Source organism: Hylobates moloch, unplaced genomic scaffold (assembly GCF_009828535.3).
Source record: "Hylobates moloch isolate HMO894 unplaced genomic scaffold, HMol_V3 SCAFFOLD_13, whole genome shotgun sequence".
NCBI lineage: Eukaryota > Metazoa > Chordata > Mammalia > Primates > Hylobatidae > Hylobates > Hylobates moloch.
The window spans coordinates 35,441,609-35,466,776 of record NW_026652288.1 but is presented as its reverse complement, the minus strand read 5'-3'; the positions used below and the strand labels follow the sequence as shown (position 1 = coordinate 35,466,776).

The 25,168-nt window shown below is 53.3% G+C and overlaps 2 protein-coding genes and 1 long non-coding RNA gene across 7 annotated transcripts in view; 2 read left to right on the top strand and 1 right to left on the bottom strand.

Annotated features, from left to right (window-relative positions):
• The window catches only part of POU2F2 (POU class 2 homeobox 2), a 40,907-nt gene extending 36,990 nt beyond the window's left edge, over positions 1–3,917 (bottom strand). For all 5 annotated transcript variants that reach the window (XM_032172778.2, XM_058426549.1, XM_058426550.1 and 2 more), the window contains exon 1: positions 3,860–3,917. In XM_032172778.2, coding sequence (XP_032028669.1) covers positions 3,860–3,887 — 28 coding nt within the window. In that variant the 5' untranslated portion in view covers positions 3,888–3,917. The remainder of the gene's footprint in view (positions 1–3,859) is intronic.
• Positions 1–25,168, top strand: part of LOC116480610 (carcinoembryonic antigen-related cell adhesion molecule 1-like) — a 1,172,951-nt gene that overhangs the window by 323,940 nt on the left and 823,843 nt on the right.
• On the top strand, positions 4,107–8,531 carry LOC116480641 (uncharacterized). The gene is made up of 3 exons (XR_004251337.1): positions 4,107–4,238; positions 4,382–4,505; positions 8,105–8,531. It is a non-coding gene; the product is annotated as an uncharacterized LOC116480641 (long non-coding RNA).

Genomic DNA, 25,168 nt, shown 5'->3' with positions numbered 1-25,168 from the left:
TGTTACCCTATTCTCCCTAAATTCTCCCAACCACTCCTACATATCCCTGCATACTCCCTGCCCCACACTTGGCTGGGCCACAACAAAATGGCCAACTGCTGCCCTTTGTCCTTTCTCTTTTCACCTCCCCTATCAGAGCTCAATATGAGAGAAGGGTCAGATCACTTCTACCAGGAATGAACAGGGAGCTCCATTTCCACCGTGGACTAAAAGCCAAATGACGCCTTAACAGGGACTCCAGGGCACCGGCAATCATGGACTTGGAGGGTCCATCAAATGGCTCAGCCTCAGCCTCAGCCTCAGCCCAGGCAGAGATGCCCATCGCCTGTCACTCAGCTCTACAGAAATATTGATGCCTGTTCCCACCCTAGACTCTCTGATTTCAGTGGTACAGGGTGTGACTTGGTTGGGCATCCAGATATTTAAAAGCCCCTCCAGGTGATCCTTTTTTTTTTTTTTTTTAGACAGAGTCTCACTCTGTCACCCAGGCTGGAGTGCAATGGTATGATCTCGGCTCACTGCAACCTTTGCCTCCTGGGTTCAAGCGATTCTCCTGCCTCAGCCTCCCGAGTAGCTGCAATTACAGGCATGCATCACCATGCCCGGCTAATTTTTGTATTTTTATTAGAGACGGGGTTTTGCCATGTTGGGCAGGCTGGTCTCGAACTCCTGACCTCAAGTGATCCGCCCACCTCAGCCTCCCAAAGTGCTGGGATTACAGGCATGAGCCACTGCACCTAGCCCCCTCCCGGTGATTCTAATGTGCTCCATCCCCTGGCACCTTCAGAAGCCCCTCTCAAAGCCTCATTCACACACAAAAAATTGGTTGGTTATGTATGGCTATTCCCACCCCTCATCATAGGTAATGTGTAATATTTTAGGGGAACTGAAAGAGAAAAAGCAATGCATAGCCCTACCAGGCCCCTTGGAGCCATGTTGCCCCTTGAATCCCACCTTCCTCAGGTCAGAGCCCCCTCAATCAGGGCTGCCCAGCCCTGAGCTCACACTCGCTTGCCCGACTGCCCCAGGCCTGGGACTCTGGGTCCTGTCCGCCCTCCCACTCCTCCCTCCCCGGACTTTCACTTCTCCTCTGCATTTCCCCCCGCCAGTTTTAGCAGACTTAGGCCAGCTTCTCGTTAGCACTTACCGAAAATGGGGCTAAATATAGAGGGCCCAAGGACTGCCCCTCACCCCTCCTGGCCCCACTTGTCCTGTCCCCTGGGTCCCCTGCCTCCGCAGCCTGCTTCAATTAGGGGTATGGCCTGGGAGCCCCTGTGGGCAGGTTGGTGCTGCCGGGAACCTCTGTGGGCCCAGCTGGCCGAGCCCCCGTCCTCCCCAGAAGCAGCACCTCACCCCTCCCCACCCCACAGCTGTCCCTGGGTGGCCTCAAGGGAGTGAACATTTCTGAGCTGTCAGGAGGGAGGGATGGAGATACGGGCAGCAGACACAACAAGAGAGGTGGCCCCACAGCTGCACTGACAGCAGGCAAGAGCTGCCAAAAGTACACACCCCATGGCCACAGCCAGGCAAAGCCCCAGCCAACACACTACAAGAAACGGAGGTGCACAGATTCCAGACAGGAATGTGAACAGATTTGCAGATATGACACATGCCCAGATATGATGCCATGGGTATATATGCAAAACACACACCTAGACGTGTGTACACACATGCACCTACACACACTCTCACACTGAGTGACACACAGCCAGCCAGACACACACAAGAAGTACACAAACTCACACACCTGGAGTTGAACACAGATAAACACACACCCTCCCCCTACATACTACACCCAGTCACTCACAGACTCAGACATGTGTACGCACACATGTACTTACACACGTTCTCACACCAAGTCACATCAGTCCAGCCAGAGGTACACACCCAGACATGTACATGCTCACACAGAGTCACACACACACGCACAAGTGCACACACATACACCCAGAGTCACCTCATCCTGGAAGATGGCCAGGGCTGACCTCTGAATCCAGTTCACAGGTGTGGAGTCTGAGATCAGGCAGGGTGAGTGATCTGCCCACAGCCACACAGTGTATTAATTCATGTCCAGGCAGGGAAAATTCACCCCAGTCTTCCCAGACTGGGCTGTTCTGTGAGAAATCCCAAGTAAAGGGTTTAGCCTACTGCCCAGCACCTCTGAGGTCCCCATTTAACCCCAGAGAGGAATGAGTCAGTGGGAGCAGACACCTTGGATCTCTGTCTATACTGTATGGACACACATACATATACACAGTTGCATACACAGTCACCTCAACAAATAAACACGTCACCCTGCAAATAGTATTCCCTTCATCCCACCCCTCTCCTCACCACCTTTGCTTGCCCATACCCACTCATTCTTCGTATCCCTGCTCAGACACCCCCTTCCTCCAGGAAGCCCTCCTTGATACTCTACCAACTAAATCACATGTTTTCAGGGCTCCTACAATCCCCTAATACCTCCCCGTCCTGGCCCAACCCCTCTACCTATGTCCCCCTATCCCAGCCCTGACCCCTCTGCCTGGGCCTCCCCATCCCAGCCCTGACCCCTCTGCCTGGACCTCCCTCATCCCAGCCCTGACCCCTCTGCCTGTGCCCCCCATCCCAGCCCTGACCCCTCTGCCTGTGCCCCCCATCCCAGCCCTGACCCCTCTGCCTGGGCCTCCCTCATCCCAGCCCTGACCTGTCTGTGCTGTCATTGGTGACAGGTCTGTCTTCTCCAATAAACCGGGAGCTCCAGGAGGACAGACCTGAGCTACCCTTTCCACTGTACTTCAAACACCCAACACAGAACTACTCAATAGATACATGTTGGTGGAGGACACAGGGGTGCCCGCACACAATGGCGCATATAGGACAGCACACACCACCAAACCAAGACTCATGCCCATGGTCATGCCTACACGGCCACAAATGAAACAGGCATGAAGGGCTGAGTGCTTGCCATGTTCCAGGCACTGTGCTAAGCATGCTACATGTATTACCTCATTTAAGACTCCCATCAACACTGCTGAGTGATAGCCATCACCATACAGACATGTACACATTCTACTAAATGAGCCAACAGCTATAAATCACCTTGTACAGTGCCTGGCGCGCAATGCTCACTCAGCCAACTGACATTTGGTGGAGAAGGCATTTAATAAGCACACAAACAAATGCATAACGAAATTCCCAGCAGTGATAAGTGCCGTGAAGAAAAGATAAAGCAGGGTGAGGGGACTGAGAGTGACAGGATCGGTGCCAGTTTAGATGGGGAGGTCAGGGAAGGCTGCCCCAAGGAGGTGACATCTGAGGTGAATGAAGTGAAGAAGTGAGCCAGGCAATCATCACCCCACAGTGCCACACACAACAGCCCCCTACACTCACAAGCACACAGCAGTCCCACTCAGAGCACTCAGAACTACTGCACACACACATGCACATGCACACCTGTACCAGATGTGCGCACACACACTCAAAAGGGAATGACATCCTCCAAGTCCAGCAACTTGGCATTCCAACCCCTTTGCAGCCCTTATCCAAGGATCGCCCATGTCATGTGGAGAACCTCACTGGTTCTCCACATGAGGGCCTGCTACCAACACCCAGCTCCCTCTCTCCCATCCCCAGACCCTTCGGAACAGGGCAACAGAGAAGAGAATGGGTTGGAAGTTCCAGTGCCTGATGTGGAAAGGGAGGGCAAAGAGGAGCTGTGGGGGTTGGGGGGACCCGGCATGGGAGAGAGGGAGTTGCTAGAGTACAGAGGAGAAGGACAATGGAGACAGCTGAGGAGGAGGGGCAGGGAGGGCCCGCAGAGCAAACCTAAATGTGCTGCCTGTCCTCTGAGCAGTGGCGCAGGCACCAGCCCCCTTACCTGGAGCCCCCATGCTGGAGTGAACCATGCTGCCCGCCCCGCCAGGGCTGGGGGAACAACTGTGTCATCTCCCCACCCTCTCTGGGGGCCGAGCCCTCCCTGCCGGAAGTCACTCAGGGAGGAAACCACAGGGCCGGTCCGCCCCCTTGAGAAGGGAAAATACCCTGGCCCACAGACCCGCCCCGGCAGCCCAGCCCACCCCAAATCATGTGTGTGTGTTGGGGGGGTGGGGGCTAGTGGGGCAGAAGATAAGCAGGCTAGAAGAGCCGACTCCTACAGCTGCGATCCAGGAGGTGCCTGCAACAGTTGCCCCCCGACTTCTATCGCCCCCATGGAGGCAAACAAATCTGGGACAGGGAATGGGGGTCTGGGAGAGAAGGTGGGTCCATAACAGTAACAACAATAAAACACTAGCCAGCAGCTTATTGGAGAGAGGGCTTTGCCGATGCCTGACGCTGTGCCTCACTCTTGACAGGTGCCATCTCCAATGTGGTGGTCACTTTCACTTGCCCCATTTTACAGATGAAAAGACTGAGGATCAGAGAGGTGAGCAGTAGCTTTTCCAAGGGCCCAGAGCCAAGAAGCGTTGAAGCTTAAAAGCACGCCGCGGCAGGGAAGATCAAGCAAGCCCTGCGCCTATCTGCAGGTGAGCTGTTGGGTGCCACCATTGAGAGGAAGTGGTGCCCGTGGGCAGTGGTAGTGGGGACGGTGGGTCGGGGACTTGGCCTGGGGCTACAATAAGTCGCCGGTCAAATGCGGGCGCCCGAGGCGGCTCCGGTGGAGGGGAGCACCAGGTCCCCGGGCTGCCGGCTGGCTTTTCGCGCTGCGGCGCTCCCAGTTCAGCGCTTCCTTCCGCGCCCGCCAGAGGGAGGCAGCGCCCAGCCAATGGGCCGGAGGGCGGGGCCGGCTGCGGAGGAGGGAGCCCCTCCCTCCGCTCTCCTCCCCAACACCCTCCCAACACCCCCGCGCGCACACCTGCGAGGGTCACACAAAGGCGCAGGACTCCCGGCGCACCGCAGCTCAGACAAAGGCGCGCCTGAGTCCGCTGCCCTCTTCCTCTTGGTGCCCGAGGTCTGAGGCTGTGGGGCTGCCTGGCGTCTCCAGACACCCCACATGCCCGCCTGGGCCCCGCAGGACATCCTGCGCCCCATGGCTGGGAGGCCCCCTAAACCACAGGTGCATGCACAGACGCCTGGACTCACCCTCACACACACAAGTATTTCTACAGATGGACGCCAGCACTTCACACACACACACGTGTGCACATATAGACGTGCATGAACACATCTATGTGCACGGGCCCTAACACCAGCCATCCCTGCTGACGATAGTCACTCCCATATACTGATACCTCCTCTACTCCCTCACATGGACCCATGGGCACAAGGGCACTTCTACACATGTGGGCCCAAGCATACTTCCTGGCCACTCGCACCCACTCACACACGGGCACACTCAGAAAGGGCATACTAGAGGCAGAACTACAGGAGTGCCTTCCCCTGACTGCACACGTGCCCTGTGCACCCAGACACGCCCAGGCAGGCAGGTGGGCACAACAGGAAGGACTGGCAGTTCTCATATATGCACACGAGAGGGGACCGTTGCCCGGCATCTACACTCCACAGCATCCCGTATTGTAAAGGCCATTTCACAGAGGAGATCCACAGACCACACAGCAACTGGCCACAGGATTTCTATACATGAGGGTCTTCCCAACAGCAGCCTGGTGGCGGTGGATACTGGAGCCTTGTCTCAAAGCGACATTTACGCAGTAAGCTTTGTTTTCAGTTAGGATTTGTTTTGTGGGGCTTGGAAATGGGGCTATAGGACATTATGAGGGGGTGCAAAACCTCACCAGCCACCCTTATGCTCCACTCTGGACAGATTCAACATCATCCATGTCAGGAGCACGCTTTTGGATGTGACCCCATTCCAGCCCCCTAGAGCCAGCAGAGAAGGACCACCCACTTCCAGTGTGGCCAGGTCTGCAGTTCAGTCCTGCAGCCAGGGAAGGCTGTATACGCTCCCTGAAAGATGAAACGACCCCACACCTCTCGCCTCCGGTGCTGGCTCCATTCTCAGTGCCTCAGACCAGAGCTGGGCCTGGTGAAGGGATCTTGAAGGAGGATGGGCCTGCCTGAGAGAGGATAGAGGGGCAGAGTTTGGAACAAACTGGCAGCTGGAATGGGGAGGCTCAGGCAGGGGGAGATGGTGGCCTCGTTGCCACAGAAGAGTCCTCGAGCCATGCTGAACGAGGCAGGTAGGGCATGGGAGCTGGGGAGCAGTGGGGGCCACTTGAGGTGCAGGGAGCTGGGAGGGAGGCAGCACAGGGGAGGCCAGGCTGGGCTCAGGGCTGAGCGGTAATTAAAGGAGACGTAGGGGGCTCCCCAGGGCCAGAGGGGCTGGTAACTGACACGCGGGCCCCATTGCTCCGCTCATATTTCTCGCCGGATCGATACGTTTGACTCCCGACAAGACAATAATCGCTTGTACGCGGCCGGCGAGTCGATCAAATACATTATTAGAGCGAGGTCCCCCGGGGGCCTGGCGGGGAGTGGTGAGGGGGAGCAGCCAGCCCACCGGGGACAGCAGAGCGAGATTCTTCACCCCTCAGGGCCCCCCAGCCGTGGCCTCTTCCTCTTGGCCACCCCTGGGGACCCTCTCTGTGGCTCAGTTCCCCAGCCTGTCTCTGAATGCCTGCTGCTTTGGCGATCTCTCTACTCAGCCCCCAGCATCATCCTTGCTCTGTGAGGGAACCCAAGGGTTCTTTCCCCACAGGCACTGCCCTCATCTGTAGGGCTGTAGCATGTGGGAGCTCAGAGAGGCCCCTCAGACCCCTAGTTTGGCAGGAGACAGGGAGACCAAGCCTCAGGCCATACTCTGAGTCCATGGCTGGGCCAGGAGATGAACTTGGGCCCAAGACTTAATGATACCCACCTCCCTCTGCCCAGTCTCCTTGCTGCATCTAAGCACATGGGGCTTCAGCAGCACCCGGGCCAGGGGCAGCCTCTGGGGGGTTAGGGAAAGCTAACTTAGGGACCCAAAGAAGTAAGAAAACAGGATGATAGGGGTGGCAGACAAACACATACACAAAGAGATGTGTGTCTGCTCCTGCTGCAGGGCCATGTGGTTCCCCAGTGGGCCTCAGAGACCCTCAAACCATGCCCAGCCTCAGCTCTGGCCCACCCTAGATACTGCTTGCCACTCTTGCCCACTTTCCTGGCTTCTAGGCTCAAGCCTATTTCCCCTTTTTAAAAAAATTAAATTAAGCTTTAGCTTTATTTTTAAAGTCCAGGCTCTTTTTTTTTTTCTTTGAGACAGTCTCACTCTGTCGCTCAGGCTGGAGTGCAAAGGCACAATCCCGGCTCACTGCAACCTCTGCCTCCTGGGTTCAAGCGCATCTCATGCCTCCTCAGCCTCCCGAGTAGCCGGGATTACAGGTGCACACCACCAGGCCAGGCTAATTTTTGTATTTTTAGGAGAGACGGGGTTTCACCATGTTGGCCAAACTCCTGAGATCATGTGATCCACCCACCTCAGCCTCCCAAAGTGCTGGGATTACAGACATGACCTCAAGCCTATTTCCTGTTTACACACCTGCTTTGCCCTCTAGACCCGAAGTGCCCCTTTGCTTCTCCAGCAGCCCTAAGTCAAAGTCAAGTTCTGTTTAGGAGTATCCAGCGTTCAGGGACTTAAAATATATCTTCCTCTTTGTCTTCATTAGCAGCAGCAGCCACCACAGCATTGCTGTCTATGCTTTCTTTTTTTTTTTTTTTTTTTTGAGACTGTCTGGCTCTGTCACTCAGGCTGGAGTGCAGTGGCACGATCTTGGCTCACTGCAAACTCTGCCTCCCAGGCTCATGCCATCCTCCCACCTCAGCCTCCCAGATAGCTGGGACCACAGGCGTGCACCACCATACCCAGCTAGTTTTGCATTTTTAGTAGAGACATGGTTTTTGCCATGTTGCCCAGGCTGGTCTCAGAACTCCTGGGCTCAAAGCCATCCACCCGCTTCAGCCTCCCAAAGTGCTGAGATTACAATCGTGAGCCACTGCGCCCAGCCTACTCTGTGCTATTTGAACCAATACATTATTGCTAAGTCCTCATGACAGTCTGAGGAGGTAAAGGTCTGCTATCATCCTCATACTAACAAATTGAGCCTCAGAAAGGTGAAGTCTCCTGCCCCAAGTCACACAGCATGAGTGGTGGAGTCAGGATTCAAGCCCAGGTCTGTACCCCTGACAGCTTGATCTCTCTGTACTGAGCCATGGAGCTCCTTCTTGGAGGCATGAAATGCTCCCCATCCTTCAGGAGACAACAGCAACAGCCAGCCACTCCTTGTCCAGTCAGCAACCCTGGAATACCTCTGCAGCTCACAGCCCAACGCCCACAGCCTTCGAGTCAGTTCTTGATATTCGGCAATGCACTGGACTCCTGATCCCATCAGCTCCTGGCTGAAGGTGAGCCAACCCTTCCCCATTTCCTTCAATTCAAACATTTCCTCATGTCCCTCAGTGCCAAGCCCTGTGCCAGGAGCTGAGGACCCAGAGGTGAGCTAGATCTAAAATCTGACCTCAAGGAGCTAATAGTCTGAGAGGAAGACTAGAGTGGATAAAAATACCTTGGTAATTTGTCACTCAATAAATATCCAATAAATGCTATTATATGCCAAGCCATTGCTAAGCTCAGAGAATACAGTGGTTAAAAGCAACCCATAGAGCTTATAGTCTTTGGGGGAGAAATAAGTTTTAAAAGTTATCAACTAGCAGGGCGTGGTGGCATACCCCTGAAGTCCCAGCTCCTCTGGAGGGTAAAGCAGGAGGATCACTTGAGCCCAGGAGTTCAAGGCTGCAATGAGCTATGATGGTGCCACTGCACTCCAGCCTGAGTGACAGAGCAAGATTCAATCTCTAAAATAAATAAATAAATAAATAAATAAATAAAATAAAAAATAAAAAGCCATCAAATAAATATGTAATTCTAAGTTAGGAAAAGTGATTTCTAGAATAGGTAGAGGAGGGGCTGGGCATGGTGGCTCACACCTGTAATCCTGGCACTCTGAGAGGCTGAGGTGGGAGAGTCGCTTGACACCAGGAGTTTGAGACCAGTCTGGACAACATATCGAGACCTCATCTCTACAAAAACAATTGCTTTTACTTAGCTGGGTGTGGTGGTGTGCATCTGTAGTCCCAGCTACTCGAGAGGCTGAGGCGGGAAGACTGCTTGAGGTCGAGGCTGCAGTGAGCTACGATCATGCCACTGCACTCCAGCCTGGGTGACAGAGAGAGACCCTGACTCTTAAAAAAAGTAGAAGGAGGATATCGGATGTAAACAAAGGATGGCATGTTGCAGAAAACTGTCCCAACGAAGTGACATTTACATAGCAATTAGACACAGTATTCTCGAGGCAAAGAATGTGAAGGAAGACACTCCAGGCAATGGGAACAGAGGAGGCAATGGCCCCATGGCAGCAAACAGTGTGGCAATTCCAGGATCGGAAAGGAGGCCTATAGAGCTGGAGCAGAGTGAACAAAGAAGAGAAGATAGGAGACGAGGTGTGAGGTGGAGAGGCGGCCAGGGCCAGACCGCACAGGGCCTTGCAGGCCAAGGTAAGAATTTGGGACTTCAAGAACAGTGGGACACCTGAGAAGGTTTCAAGCAGGGGAGTGGCATGGTTCTATGAACACTTTTGTGACAATCCTGGCTGCTTTGGAGGCCGCAGTGAAGAACCAGAGGATGGGGTGTGGGGGTCAGCATGAGGAAGCTGATGAGTTCCACATCACTATCAGGTGATGATGACAGGAAGCAATAATTGGTGATTGGCTGAATGTGGGGCATGGGAGTCATGGAGAAGTCAAGAATGAGGTCCAGGTACGTTAAAGTATCTTTCCTGCCACAGAAGATTGGGGCAGGTGGAAGAGCTTAAGCTCGGGTAAGAAAGATCAGGGTAGGACCTGAGGTCCTGAAGGATGAGAGGAAGGGCAGGAGGTGGGAAACAGCATTCAAGGGAGTTGCCAAGGTTGAAGACCCCAAGGTGGGGACAAACTCGGCTTTCCCAAGTTTGTCCTCAAGTTCCTTTGAGGTTGGATTTGAAGTTGCAGGTGGAAGGCTTCTGCACAGAAGCATTCTGTGTAAGGAAGTTCTACTGGGGACAAATTCGGGGACAGGCTGGTAGCATGGAATCTGGAGACAGGATGACCAGTGGGGAGGCTGGGACACTGGTCCAAGGCAGCAGGGGAGAAAGGAGCCATAAGGATTAGGATGAGGATACATATTTAAGCTGGAGTCTACAGGAACAGGATATGAGAAGTGGGTGCTGGGCTGGGGTGGCTGGGTGGATGTGAGGCCATCACTGAAAGACAATGAGAAGGGAAGCAGAGGGAAGACACTTGGGTCAGTTCCAGGGGGAAAGTCAGGAAGCAGCATCTTCCAAGAAGTAAGGTCTGTGGACCAGGAAGTCAGCAGATGCTTAACAAATTCACATGGACACAAACATGCCTCATCATATCTCCCCACCACAGTGAATTTTCCACATCCACCAGAATTCCCAGTTCGCCTCATGTAAGAAAAGAAGCACTGTGATGTGGCTCAAAGAAGATAAAAGAAGACTAACTGGCCGGGTGTGGTGGCTCATACCTGTAATCCCAGCACTTTGCGAGGTCGATGAGGGTGGATCACCTGAGGTCAGGAGTTCAAGACCAGCCTGGCTAACATATAGTGAAACCCCATCTCTACTAAAAAATACAAAAATTAGCTGGGCATGATGGCGCATGCCTGTAGTCCCAGCTACTTGAGAAACTGAGGCAGGAGAATAGCTTGAACCCAGGAGGCAGAGATTGCAGTGAGCCGAGATCACACCACTCTACTTCAGCCTGGGTGACAGAGCGAGACTCTGTCTGTCAAAAACAAACAAACAAATAAAGGAAGACCAACCAGTCCCTGTTCTGAAATTTGCCCTCTAGTGACCTAGGGCCAGCCCCTTGAACTCCCTGGACCTCAGTTTCCCCAGATATATGTCTGAGATGGGCTGGAGAAGCACTCTAAGACTTCTTCCAGCTTGAACATTCTTTTATTTTATTTTATTTTATTTTTTTGGCTCACTGCAACCTCCACCTCCTGGGTTCAAGTGATTCTCTTGCCTCAGCCTCCTGAGTAGCTGGGAATACAACCATGCGCCACCGTGCCCAGCTAATTTTTGTATTTTTAGTAGAGATAGGGTTTCACCATGTTGGCCAGGCTGATCTCAAACTCCTGACCTCAAGTGATCCACCCACCTCAGCCTCCCAAAGTGCTGGAATTACAGGCATGAGCCACCGTGGCCCAGCCCCAGCTCTAACATTCTATAGCTTGAAAGAAACAAGAACAGGTGAGATAGACTGACGGCTCAACTGGCCACTGACAAATAGGGAGGTAAAGCATGGCCAACCTACTCTAAGGAGGCCCTGGCTGGGTATACTCAGCAACTCACTTACTCCTCACTGTCATCTTATGAGGGAGAGACCATTATCATCCTCACTTTAAAGATGAGGACGCTGAGGCCCACAGTCACACAATGAGGCTGGGGTGAACCCAGAGGCTTGTTGACCCCAAAGCTTGTGCTTCAGCTGTTTTGTTGAGCTCACTGCTCCTCAACCTGGCTTGTGTGAGTCTCACTCAGACTGCAGATCCCCCGGGAACAGGATCCCTTGGCATCCACTGCCATGTGCTCACCACGGTCTCTGAATGACCTGTGGGAGCAGGCGCCTGGCCCTGGGTCTTCCTCAATGAGGCTCCGCCCTTGACCGAGGAGCCCCTAGCCCCCTGCTGCTGCCCCCAGGCTTTCCACAGCCCACATGTGCACTTCCTGTTCTCTAGCTCCCACTGGTGCAGCACCAACTCTGCAGGCTCAGAGGCCGCCGCTGTCACCCCAGCGCAGGGAGCTGTCCAAAGGCTGAAAAGCAAGAGCCCATGGCCTTGGTCCAGAGCCCTCCAGTCCTGCTGCCCCCAGGACAAACCCAGTACCCTTACTGTGGCCTCCAGGGCCCTACAGGACTTCCCCACTGGCCACGGGAGTACCATACCCCAGCCACACTGGAGGAAGCTAATTTGTCCCCAATATGGGGCCTTCAACCTTGCCAGCCCCCTTGAATGCTGTTCCCCACCTCCTCCCCTTCCTCTCATCCTTCAAGACTCTGCTCAAAGGCCAATCCTCAGAGAAACCCTCCCTAGTCACGCTCCGCTCCATTCCCAGTTTTATTTCCTTCAGAGCACTCTGAAATTCAATTGCCGCCTATTTGCTTTACTGTCTCTTTCACCCTCTAAAATGTAAGCTTTCTGAAGACAGGTGTCCTTTTCTGTCTTGTTCACTGTGGTATTCTTGGTGCTTTAACAGTGCCTGACATATAATTGATGCTTGAACCTTACTTGTTGAATCAATAAATCCTTCCAGGCACCCATGGTCCACAGAATAAAATCCAAGGCTGGCTCTCCAAACCCAAGTGGATATGGTGCCTCTCAACCTCCTCAGCTATCTCACCCTCAGAGCTCACCCTTCTCCTCTGTTCAGTAACTTGGGCTCCCCTATGTGTCCCATCCCTCAGGCCTGCTTTGTCTGCCACAAATTCTGTACACAACAGCCTCTGCTCAAATCTCCTCTCTCTGGAAGCCTTCCCTGACCTCAGTCTTGCCACAGCTCCAGGCAGTATCCCTGGGCTTTAGCACTAATTGTACTGCACTGAATCACTTCCCAATGAGGCTGTCCCTACAGACTCTGAGCTCCTTGAGAAGAGGGCTCAGTTTGACATGTTCTTGTAGACTCAGCGCCTAGCACTGGGCCTGCATTTAGCCGAGGCTCCAGGAATGTTTGTTGGGTGAGGACAACTGCCCTGCAGATGGTTAACCATCTATACAGGTGCACATAATGACTAGTTTGGGAGTCAATCAGATGAGGGTTTGGAATCTGGTTCCTCCATTCATTTGCTGTGTGACCCTGGGCAGGTGACTTCCCTCTCTCAGCCTCAGGCTCCTCATCTGTGAAATGGGGGCAGTAACATTGGCTGACAGGAACTTAATTAACCTTTTTTTTTTTTTTGAGACAGAGTCTTGCTCTTGTTGCCCAGGCTGGAGTGCAATGGCACAATCTCGGCTCACTGCAATCTCTGCCTCCTGAGTTCAAGCGATTCTCCTGCCTCAGCCTCCTGAGTAGCTGGGATTACAGGCATGTGCCACCACGCCCAGCTAATTTTGTATTTTTAGTAGAGATGGGGTTTCTCCATGTTGGTCAGGCTGGTCTCAAACTCCCAACCTCAAGTGATCCGCCTGCCTTGGCCTCCCAAAGTGCTGGGATTACAGGCAAGAGCCACCACGCCTGGCCAGGAACTTAATTAATCTTAAATATAATACTTGCCACCATGCCCTAAGAACAAACATGTTCACTAACTACATCAAGATTTGAGGTTGAGAAAAATAAGAAACAGTCTAGATGCCACTGACAGGACAGTTGCTAAGTAAATTATAATACATTCATACTCAGGAATACTATGCAGTTATGAAAGAGAATGAGACTGATCTATGGACGCAGACATGAAAAGTTCTCCAAGACACTGCTGAGTGAAAAAGCAAGTTGCAGAACAATTTATACAATTGGATATCATTGATGTAAAACATATACATCTATTTTTTAAAACTATATCTTTTCTATGGGTGCACAAGTATTAAGCAAATGCAGAAAAAAATGGTCTGGAAGGTAATTAATTATAAACTCTTTTGTAATAACTTCAGTTTTGGCTTGTTTGTTTGTTTTGAGACAGAGTCTCACTCTGTCACCCAGGCTGGAGTGCAGTGGCATGATCTTGGCTCACTGCAACCTCTGCCTCCTGGGTTCAAGGGATTCTCCTGCCTCAGCCTCCCGAGTAGCTGGGATTACAGGCACATGCCACCACACCAGGCTAATTTTTTGTATTTTCAGTAGAGATGGGGTTTCACTGTGTTAGCCAGGATAGTCTCAATCTCCTGACCTCGTGATCCTCCTGCCTCGGCCTCCCAAAGTGCTGGGATTACAGGCATGAGCCACCGTGCCCGGCCATCACTTTAGTTTTAATAATGAGACTGTACTTGTTTTTTGGTGGGGGTTTGGGGCTTGGGGGGTTTTTTGTTTGTTTTTGTTTTTGTTTTTGAGACAGGGTTGTCTCACTCTGTTGACCAGGCTGGAGTGCAGTGGTGCGATCTCAGCTTACTGCAACCGCCACCTCCCAGCAAGCAATCCTCCTACCTCAGCCTCCTGAGTAGCTGGGACCACAGGCACATGCTACCACACCTGGCTAATTTTTGTACTTTTTGGTAGAGATAGGATTTCAACATGTTGCATGGGCTGGTCTTGAACTCCTGGGCTCAAGTGATCCTTCCTCCTCAGTCTCCCTACGTGCTGGGGTTATAGGCATGAGCCACTGTGCCTGGCCTGTACTCATTTTTTTAATTAAAATTAGAACATATTAAATGATACACATGTAGAAAATCAAATAAATGGTTATCTCAAAAGTGAGAATTGTAGTTACCTCCAGCAGAGAGGAAGGAGTATGTTTGGAAAGGGACACACGGGGTGGGGTTTCTGGGTGCCTTTGACATCTCCACCCAAGTGGTGAATGCACAGATGTTCACTCAATCAAGATTCATTAAACTGGCTAGGTGTGGTGGTTCATGCCTGTAATCTCAGCACTTTGGGAGACTGAGGCTGGATCACTTGAGGCCAGGAGTTTGAGACCAGCCTGGCCAACATGGTGAAATCCTGTCTCTGCTAAAAATACAAAAAAATTAGCTGGGTGTGGTAGTGCATGCTTGTAATCCCAGCTACTCAGGAGGCTGAGGCTTGAACCTGGGGGGTGGAGGTTGCAGTGAGCCGAGATCACACTGCTGCACTCCACCCTGGGCAAAACAGCAAGATGCTGCCTCAAAAAAAAAGAAAAAATTCATTAAACTGTACATTAACGTCTTGTCCAATGACTGTGCGCTTCCTGTGGGCAGTGGCCAATCATTGCGATATCATCTGTTTCCCTATTCCCATTTCACTGCCCAGAAACAGACTTAATATAAGTTGTGTGTTCATCACGGCAAGCGCTCGGGAGGGCCAAGGCCGCTGTCCAGGGTACTTACGACCCAAGCCTGGGAGGCCACAGAGAAGGCCAGCAAAGCGAGCCAGCTTCAAGATGCTTCATTCTGAAGGGCCCCTGCCTGCCTCAACTCCTCTCTCCCCACCCCCTTCATTCACTTCCTCCAAGCTGTCTGCCTTTCTGTTCTTGCAATCCACGCCCGCGCTTCTTCTTGTCTCAGGACTTTTGCTCTTGCCTTTCCTCCTGCCCGGTGCAGTCCTTCCCCAGGTGTTCCTAAGGCTCGTCCCCTTACTTATTCCAGAATTACACTTAAACACCCCCTCCACAGAGAGGCCTTTTGACATCCTGCCTCACATGGCACTTCTCATCACTATGTCCTCTACCAGGTTGCACTTCCTTCTAGCACTTTTTGCTGTCTCACCTTCAAGCCTCGTGTCACGTGCTTGTTTATTACCTCTTTTCCCCCAGACTGAACGTCTATGCCAGCACAAGGAGCATGTGTGTCTCATCCTGTCTTTTAGAAGGATCCCAGGTGCACAAAATTGGATTAATCATAATCCTTAGTTCACGGCATACTCCCATCACTGGGCTGGACAGAGCCCTCTTTCTCTATCCATTCACTTATTGTTTTACTTATTTTTAATAATGAGTTAATGTGAACCCACATTCACCATTCAGATTAGAACCATGATAATAATCATACTAGCCTGTGTCTGTCCTGTTCACTGCTGTGTCTCCAGCACCCGCAACCCAGGAGGTGCTTGGTATTGATTTATTGAAGAAGAAGCTGACAAAGGGGCAATGACCTCCACACCCTGCAAAAGGGAGCTAATGGGAGCACCCACCTGGCCTCACAAGGCGGGAGAAGAAGGCAAAGGCCAGGCCCTCCACTCAGCTCCCCTGTCCTTCCCTGGTGCTCCACTCCTGCTCAGCCTGGGCAAGAGCCTCTTCCACACAATTCAGTTCCACATCTTCAGGGAGGGCCCACTGTGCCAGACCTTGTGCCAGGAGCTGGGGACACAGGGTGGCTCAGCTTGGCCATGCTCCTGAGGAGCTCTCAAGCCTCAATGTCCCAGGCCCCTAGACTATCCCACTATTCTACTAAGTAACAAGAGCAGCTACATGGCACCTGCTCTGTGCAGGCATATGTTACATGCATTCCTTGCATCATCTTTTGGCATCTTCCCAACAATCCACTAAAGTAGCGGCTGTTATTATCCACCCCCTTTTCAGAGGAGCACCCCAAGGTGGGTCAGAGAGGGCAAGGACTTGCCCAGAGTCAGTCGTGGGCAGGCCGATTCCAGAGCCCAGCTCCCCTTGCCCCAGGCCTTGCTGTTACACTGATCACATGCACATTTCTCTTCCTCCAAAGTCTGTGAGATCCTGGGCCTCTTGCATTTCTGCAAAAGCAACTGAGGATGGCTGAAAAGGTGTCAACTTTGGAGTCACATAAATAGGTAGTTAGGTCCCAGCTGCAGGGCTAGGTGTGGCCTATGTGTCACTTGGCCCATGTGTCACATTCCTGAGGGGATGAAATTAAAACAAGATGTGTATTTTCTACTTTATAGTTGAATGACACTGCCAGACCACACCACCTGTAAGACACTATGAATTTTGTTTTAATAAATCCTGAAATGACCTTATAAATATCAGTTAATGTGGTATTTTATTGTTGCCATTGCTAAAAGCACAGGTCTGTAAACCCATTTCAGTATTCCTTCGTTCTTAGTACACTAGGAGGCTCAAGAATTAGAAGTGGCCTTGGCCTCTCTCAGCCTCTGCAAAGACTGCTGAGTCCTAGCTGTGCGAATTTGAGCAAGCCACTCAACCTCTCTGTGCCTCTCTCAGGACTGTGCAGACCCTGAGCAGCATCCACAGAGGGCCCTGCCTACAGAAGGTGCTCTACATTGATTCAGAGGAGTTTAACTTAACAGAACTGTATTGGCCCAGATCACATGAGACACAGTGCCTGTCATCGTTAAAGCAAACTCCGAGCTCTGGACATTTGAAGGAAAGTGAGGGATCAAGGAAGAAGTCTAGGTTGTTGTTGTGACAACCATTTACTGAGATGGACACAAGCTCCTGGAAAAGCTTGGGAAAGGGAATCAAGAGTTCTGCTTTAGCCGGGCGCAGTGGCTCATGCCTGTAATCCCAGCACTCTGGGAGGCCAAGGCGGGTGGATTGCTTGAGGTCAGGAGTTCGAGACCAGCCTGACCAACATAGTGAAACCTGTCTCTACTAAAAATACCAAAATTAGCTGGGCATGGTGGCACACACCTGTAATCCCAGCTACTCGGGAGGCTGAGGCAGGAGAATCACTTAAACCCGGGAGGCAGAAGTTGCAGTGAGCTGAGATTGCGCCACTGCACTCCAGCCTGGGTGACAAAGCGAGACTCTGTCTCAGAAAAAAAGAGTTCTGCTTCCCAGGAGGTGGAGCTTGCAATGAGCCGAGATTGCGCCACTGCACTGCAGCCTGGGCGACAGAGTGAGACTCCATCTCAAAAAAAAAAAAAGAAAAAAGAAAAAAAGAGTTCTGCTTTAGACACGTTAAAGAGAGGCCCTCCAACTACTATTAATATTTAGAAGCATTTTCTCACTGAATCTTCTCAATACTCTACAAAAAGGCATTGTTAACATCCCCATTTTACAGAGGAAAACACTGATGCGCAGCAAAGTTAAATCATTTGGCTGGAGACACAGATGGAACCAGGACTGGCACCCAGGCAGCTGGACTCCAAAGTCCACATTGCCATCCACTGTTCTCTTCCTCTCCCTTAAACCCTTGCCCACCTTGTCCCATTGGATCAGCAGAAACACTGGCCCTGGACCTGGGCTTTGCTGTCTGAGACATCCATGTATCTCCCATCCCTGTCCCCAGTTATGGCATTCTGCCAGTATGAACCATTCACTGAGTGCCTTCACATCACCTGCCCACCTTGAGTCACAACAACTCTGGGATGCAGATTGCACAATGCTCCCCAACTCCACTTTGTGGGCCCTAGCAGATTCTCCAAGCTCATACACAAAGACCAGCTTTGAGGGGAGCCAACACCTTCAAATCTACTCGCTCCCTACACCACCTTACTCAGTGCTCACCTCCTCCGTGGAGTCTCCTAAGGGAAGGCCCCTCATTCACATCTGTGCAAGATCCCATTCTGGCAACAAACTTCTCAGTGCCAACCAAGCACTTTAGGGTTCACATGGAGAACATTAAATAGAAGCAACCCAGGCACCTGCCTCATGGAGGCTTCCCACAGCCTCCTAGGGAAAAAGTAGCACCTGACCTGGCAAGAGGAAAAGCTCAGGTTTGGAAGGGTCAGACTCTCACTCTCTTCTCTCCACTTCTTTGAGCCTTGATATTGTCACCAATTCCAAAAGTGCTCTCTGGTTCCTCCACTCCTCCCACTGCAGTCCAGGCCACCACCACCTCTGGCCTGAGTGACTTCAGTGGTCTCCTCCCCGAAGGTGTCCCTTCCTCCATGCCTGTCTCAGATAGTCTCGTCTCCCCCTGGCCCCCATAGAGGGTCTTTCTAAAACGTAACCAGGTGGTCTCACTCCCTTGCTTAAGATTCTCCAGGGGCTTCCCATGCATTTGGGAATAAAACTCAATCGCCTTAACCCAACCTATAAAGTCCTATGTCATCTCACCCCTGCTGACACCTCTCACCTCTTCCCCCATCACTCTCCTCTTTGCCTACCCTGCTCCAAGCCATGCTGTCTCCTCTCTGTTCTTTAAACCATGCTCTTTGCAACCGCAGGCCCTTTGCATGTGCCATTCCCTCTGCCTGGAACACTGTTCCTGTGCTTTTTGCCCCATTAAATCCTACTCATCTTTTAAGGTTTGGCTTAAATACCTTGCCCTCTCTCCTGGCTCCCTATTCTAGTCTATTCTTTGGGATGGACTTATCAGTTTCTGATTTTGTATTCGATTGACATTTACACTTAAAGATCTGCATCTTCTCTAGTTGTCAACTCCATGAAAGTATGCTGTGCTGGTTCTGCTGCCTGCTACATCTTTAGTGCCCAAAAAACGCTGGGCACATAGTGGGTGCTCAACAGACAGGTGAAATGAATGACTTAAATGGATCCTGCATAGGGACAAGCACCTGAGGCAGAGTACTTAAGTCTTCAAAGCCTCAGTTTCCACTTCTGTAAACTCAAGATAATAATTCCTCCTTTACAAGGTAGTGGTGAGGATCCAAATAGTCAATGAATATTGACAGTGCGTTGGGAAAAAATCCTCTACAAATATAAAAGCTTAAAAGACCTGGAACCTAGAGGATGGGCAGGAGTCAGAGAGGAGAAGAGCAACAGGAAAGGGCATGGCCATTTGTCAGGTGACACTGAGTTTTGTATTTCCCCTTCCCCTTTTCCTGACCCCTATGAGGTAGTAGTTATGACCCAGAGGAGGAAATAAGGCTCAGACAGGAGGAGCCCCCTTCCCAGGGTGTCATGGTGAGTCCATGGAAGAGCCGGGATTTGTACCCCTCATACCAAGGCAGGCAAGTTTCCCGAGCATCTCCAACAGAGCTTGACCCCTAGCAGTGGGCTCTTGACAAACATGAATGGAACCAATTCTGAGGGCCAGCCAGAATCACAGTCCTATCTCTGCCTCTCACTGGCTACAGACCTTGGGCAAGTCACTTCCCTTCTCTGAGCCTCAATGTCCCCATATGCAAAGTGGGAATAATGAAAATGCCTACAGCCTAGGGTGGTCGGAGGTCAGCAGGAACACAGGTTGAGGGCCTGACACACAGAAGGCAGTCCATAAGCAGCTGCCAGAATGGTTCCGCTTCCAGTGAGGGAACAGCATGAGCGAAGGATGATAAGAGGCTAGCGGTCAGTCAGAGAGGACTCACAGAAGGGGCAGCCGGAGCCAGATGGAAAGGGACTCCCAAATCTGTGCCCAGTTGCCTTCTCAAGGCAGGCAGTGGGAAACCTGGATATGTTCTGAACTCCAAAGAGCAGCCCCTGTCCAGGGGCCCTTCCTCAGGCAGCCAGGGAGGTGGCAAAATGGTCATTGCAGAAGCATCCCCTGATCTCTTGCCCCCTCTTCATCCTTCACCCCCAAAGCCCTCACCTCTTTCCAGGTTTCTTGGTCTTGGCCTGAATCTCATACTCCTCAGCTGATCCTGCCAACCTCATCTCCATCCCAAGACCCACCCAGCCCTGCCCCAGCTGACGCCTGGTTCTTGTGCTCACACCCTGGCCTTTCCCACGTGGCCCAGAGGGACCTTTCTGTCTTCTATTAGGAAGGACTTGTACTAATCGGAAAACTTTTGTTTGACGGTAATGCCAAAAAATTCATAACTGGTGAAAAGTAAGCACTGTTTCAGGCATAAGCAAGCATATAGCATGTGGGTAAATATGTGGGTCTGTACACGACTTTGAAACACAAATGCCGTCTTCCGACATCAGAGGGATCTCTCTAACACAGAGATCCTCACTCCCCTCCTCAAACCAGGTAGCTGTGAGGCCAGAGGTGGGGAACTGTGAAAGCTGCACTAATGTAGAGCTTGTTGGTGTCGGGTGGAGGTGACTGGTCCTCGGTGAAGGAGAGAGGCTTGGAAAGGACACCCAGGGTCATCCTGAGATCCTCCTCCTCCTCCAAATGCCCCTATCTGTCAACTTCCCCTCAATTCAACCCAAAGATGTCTGAATCCCTCTGCTCCTCCAGCTGTGCCTCCCACTCAGGACTTGCTCCTCACCACCCCACCCCGCCCCAGCCTCTACTGTTGCACGGGTTCTTCCTCACTCGCTCCACAAATGTCCCTTGAACCCCATCTGTGTGGCAAGCAATGAACCAGGGACCAGTGATGTCACGGCCCCTGCTCTGGGGAGCTGACAATGGACATGGACCCAGGCGTCTTGAATCCACACTCCATATTCCTTAAAGCATGACCCTGGTCGGGCTTCGCTCCCGCCCAGACCAAGAGGAAAAATCTTGGCACCCTAGACCTGCCCACATCTGCAGCTTCACCTTCCCAAACCACCATGAGAAGGTGAGAGGAGGGGCAACCATGTTCCCCAGCCTGAAGATCCTGCCCTCAACTGCCTCCCTAGGAGACAGAGGACCCTGGGCTTTCAAGGCAACATAATCCACAGGGGAGGCCGTAAACACCCTTGGAGAAGCTTGCTTTTCAGGGGAAAGCAAAGCTCAGGGCCAGCATGACTTGAGCAAAGCCACACAGCGCGTCTGTGGCAGACAGACGGGCCCCACCCCTCAGTTCCCAGCTCCATCTCTGCGAGTGTAGACTTGTTTGAACTCCCCTAGACACTGACAATGCCAAGAGAAAGAAGAAGGGCTTAAGACCCTTTTTCTGCGTGTTCTGCTGATGTTCCAAGGACCCGAGCCTCCGCTTCTCTCTATGGCTGTGGGAGGGGAGATGAACCAAGAGAGATGGGGCTAGACAGGGGATGTGGGGCGCAGGCAGGGTAGAAAAAGATAGTGAAAAGCATGCAGCAGGGCAGAGAAAAGAGGGGTGTAGGTAAAGAGTAACTGGGGACTATCAAGGTAGAACAGAGGAGTGTATGGAGGTTTTTAAATCCCTGGAGGGAGAGGCAGCAATAAAGGAAAGAGAGTCAGAGTCAGAGAGACAGAGACAGGAAGATGCAGATAAAGAGGCAGAGACAGAGAACAGCAGAAAGAGAGACAAAGAAAACAGGAGAGAAAAGAAAGAGGGAGGGAGGGGGAAGAGCAAGCAGAGGTGGGGCCACAAGGGCCTTCTGTAAATTGCTTCCCAACACCCTCTCCTCTGCCCCTCACACCAGCAGTCCGGCAGGGTGTGTGGTGTCATCCCCATCCCTGAAGGGGCTGCTCTGGGCAGAGCTGAGACTGACGCATGGGAAGGTGTCCAGCTCCCGGCCCTCTCTCTTTTCCTGCACCCAGCTGCCTCCCAAAGAGAAGGGCCAAGTTCAGTGTGGAAGGGGCAGAGACAGGCCCTGGGGGACCGAGAGCTGAAGTGCTGTAACCAGGGGCAGAGGGGCTGCAGTCTGTCTCCCCTCTCCAGTGCCTAGTCCCCAGACACCCTACCTGTTCTTGTCCCCTGCTGGCTGCTGAGGGACAGGCTTTGGCTATCCTGACTTTGGCCAATGCCTCCCTCAACCTGTGGCCATCATTTCGCTGCCTGGTGACCCCAACACCCTCCTGTACCTCCTCCTACCCATCCCTGTGCCCCCCAAGACTACCCATCCCATGGCCACCTTTCTGCTCCTCTGCAGGTTTGGGGTTAGGGAAGGGAGCACAGAGGCCTAGATGGGGGGTGGAGGGCTTGGTGGATTATTGAAGATGTGCGGGCACTGCAGCTGACATGGATGAGGAGGAAGAGGAGGGCGTCTTGGTGATGGACGATGCTGATCCTGCGGTGGGGGAAATGGCAGGGGAGGGGGTGGAGAGGGCTGGGGGAGGGGTGGTGAGGAAGCAGGTTGTTGGGGGAGCAGGGCCAGGCTCACATTTGGCATTCAGGGCAGCTGACAATAAAAATGCTTTATTGCCAAGAAACTGGATCGATCGGGGCTGGAGGGGGCCGGCAGGGGGGACGCGGAGGGCTCAGCGCAGAGGCCGGCGGCCGGCCTTCGCAGCGACCAGGGCCCGAGCCGCCCTCCCCCCTGCACCCCCCTCCCTGCCTCCTGCCCTTTCTCTCTCCTGCAGCCACCGCTTAGTTCTTATTATATTTTTTCTTATATATTTTTTCCCCCAGCTTCTCCTGCTCCTGTTTTTTTTTTTTCTTTTAATTTTTTTTAAAACTCACTGCACTCCCAATGCCGCAGGCCGGGTGGGGGCGGGGTGGGGGCATCTGCCTGGGCCAGGCCCCTATCCACAGGGTGCCCAGAACTGCTGGCTCTGGGATGAGCCCCACTTTGCTTCTGTATCCCCCAACCCAACCAGGCTCCTCCTAGAGCCTGTCCTCTGTGAGTGCCCATCTCCCCTTGCCACCCCTCCAAGGGGCCTCCTTCCAACCTCAAGAGCACCCACACACACATCCGTGGTGGGCTGAGGGCCCTGGCCAGGCCTTCCTCCCCTCCCCCCTACCTGGCCCCCTGTTCACTCCCGGAGCCATTTGGCTGATGGTCAGAACTGTCCGTCAAGGGGGCTCTGAGCCCCTGGGGACCCAGATGGGAGGAAGGAGGGGGAGAGGTCGGGGGTCAGGCCACGTCCCCTCAGCTTGTCTCTTTCCCCTCCCCCTTCCTAACAAAGGGAGCATCGGCCTGACGCTGGCGGGGTGGCCTGGTACTCAGGGAAGCGGGGAGGAGAGGGGCTGTGGGGATGGCCATGGGCAGAAGGCAGGGTGGGGGCCGCCTGCCCCTCCTCTGCCCTCCCCTTCGGGTCAAGGCTAAGGTGATTCCTCAACCTCTCGGAGGCTGGGCTGGGAGGAGAGGAGGATCTGGACAGACAAAGAACTGGAGCCCTGGGGAGTTGGGGGCTGGGGGGACGCATCTGGGACCCGGGCAGTCCTGGCTGAGGGAGGGGCAAGAGGCACCCCTCTGCCCTGCTCTCACCCTCCGGATGGCCCTGCCTCCCATCTGTACCAATCCCTACGGATCCCAGAGCCATACAGACCTTCCAGCTTGGGCAGGGTCAGATGGGGTGGGGGGAAACTGAGGCCCGGAGAGGGGAGACAGCCCAGGCCCAGGGTTCTCAGCGCTGTCTCAGAGTCTCTCCCCTCACTTCTCTTCCTACTAAGGGAAGACATCTTCCTTTCCTGCCCTTCCCCACCCAGGTCAGGGGAGGTTTGGTGGGGGCAGATGGTAGAGGGTTCTATGGAGAGGGAAGAGGAAGCTGAGGAAAAAGTGAGGCTAAGCCGTTCTCTTCTCTTAAGCCAGTGGGCAGGGGAGGAAGTCAGAAGAGAAAAAGTCTAAATGTGACCTTGAGCACTGGCCTGGTACAGCTGTGGGAAGAAACTTAACGTCCGTCAGAAAGGGCAGGAAACCAACATAGACAGGGTGCTCCTGAGTACCTGGCTAGCGGTGGCTGGGGAAGAGGCCTTCAGACAGTTTTCCCCTTTTGCCCATGGCCACAGTGAAGGAGGAGGATTCACACTCTGGTTGGTCACAATCCACCTATGACACTGCATCAGGGCCTCCCATCCACCCAGCCCGACTGTGGGGCGCAAAGTGTAGCTGAGGCAATGAACAGCTGTGAGCCCCCATGCCCACAGGAATAAGGAGCCTCCAAAGAGACAGAAGGAAACAGGCAGATCTTCTGTGCTTAAATTCTCCTATGAAGGCTGAGGTGGCTCTCGGGGAGAGGGCCGCAGCCAAGAGGAAGAGGGGGAGAATAAGGCGGGCCTCTTTTGGAGGGGGTGGGATGGGCTCACACATGCCCCCACAGCCTGCCAAGAAGGCCCCAGATGGGCCGAGGACTATAGGGGTCCCGGCTGCCCTCCCCCAAACCTCCCCTCCCTTCTCTCCCTCTCTCTTTCTCGGCTGGCTATCGACCGGGGCTGTGACATGGTGGATCAATACGGCAGGGATATAAAGCCGGCTGGCTGGCTGCCTGCCTCTGCCTCTCTCCCTCTCCCTTGCTTGCCTTGCTTCCTTTTCCCGGAGCCGCACCCAGGTCCCCCACTATCATGTACCCCTTACCCAGGCCTCTGAGGGGCCGGGCACCCCCCACCACTCCCCTACAGCAGGAGAGCTTAGGGAGGCTGAGAGCTTGGACAGCCGGGAGAGGGGGTGAGTATGGGAGTGGGCAAGGAAGCAGATGGGGATGGGGGCCACAGTTTCAGGTAAGGGGGCTGGGATAAATTGAGGGACAAGCCCCCTGGGAGAAAGAAGGCATCCCCTCAACTGGGAGCAGCTCAGGAAGATGGGGCCCTTTGAAGGTGTGTGACAGACAGAACTCTGGGAGGTGGGCAGGGGGCACCTGTGGGTCCAGGGAGACACTGTCCTGAGCCCATGAGGCAGGGGAAGGTCTGGGGGGAGGGGGGTGCTGGAGTAGGCTACGGTGAATGGACACAAAGAACAGTGGGGCGAACCCTCAGGCCAGCCTGCGCCCACCCCCAGAGCTGCCGGCTGCCCCGCCTTTGGGTCCCTGTGGGTAGAAATTTCCTTGGCCTCACCCCAGGGTCTGGCCTGCACATGTGTGGTAGGGGTGGGAGGCTTGTGCGGCTTCGGACAGGAGGTTCCAGCGAGAGGTCTGTGGTGTGCGAGCTGCCATGGACGCAGGTGTGCATGTGTCCTCAGGCTCTGCTGGGGGACTCTGGGACTGCACATACCCAAGCGT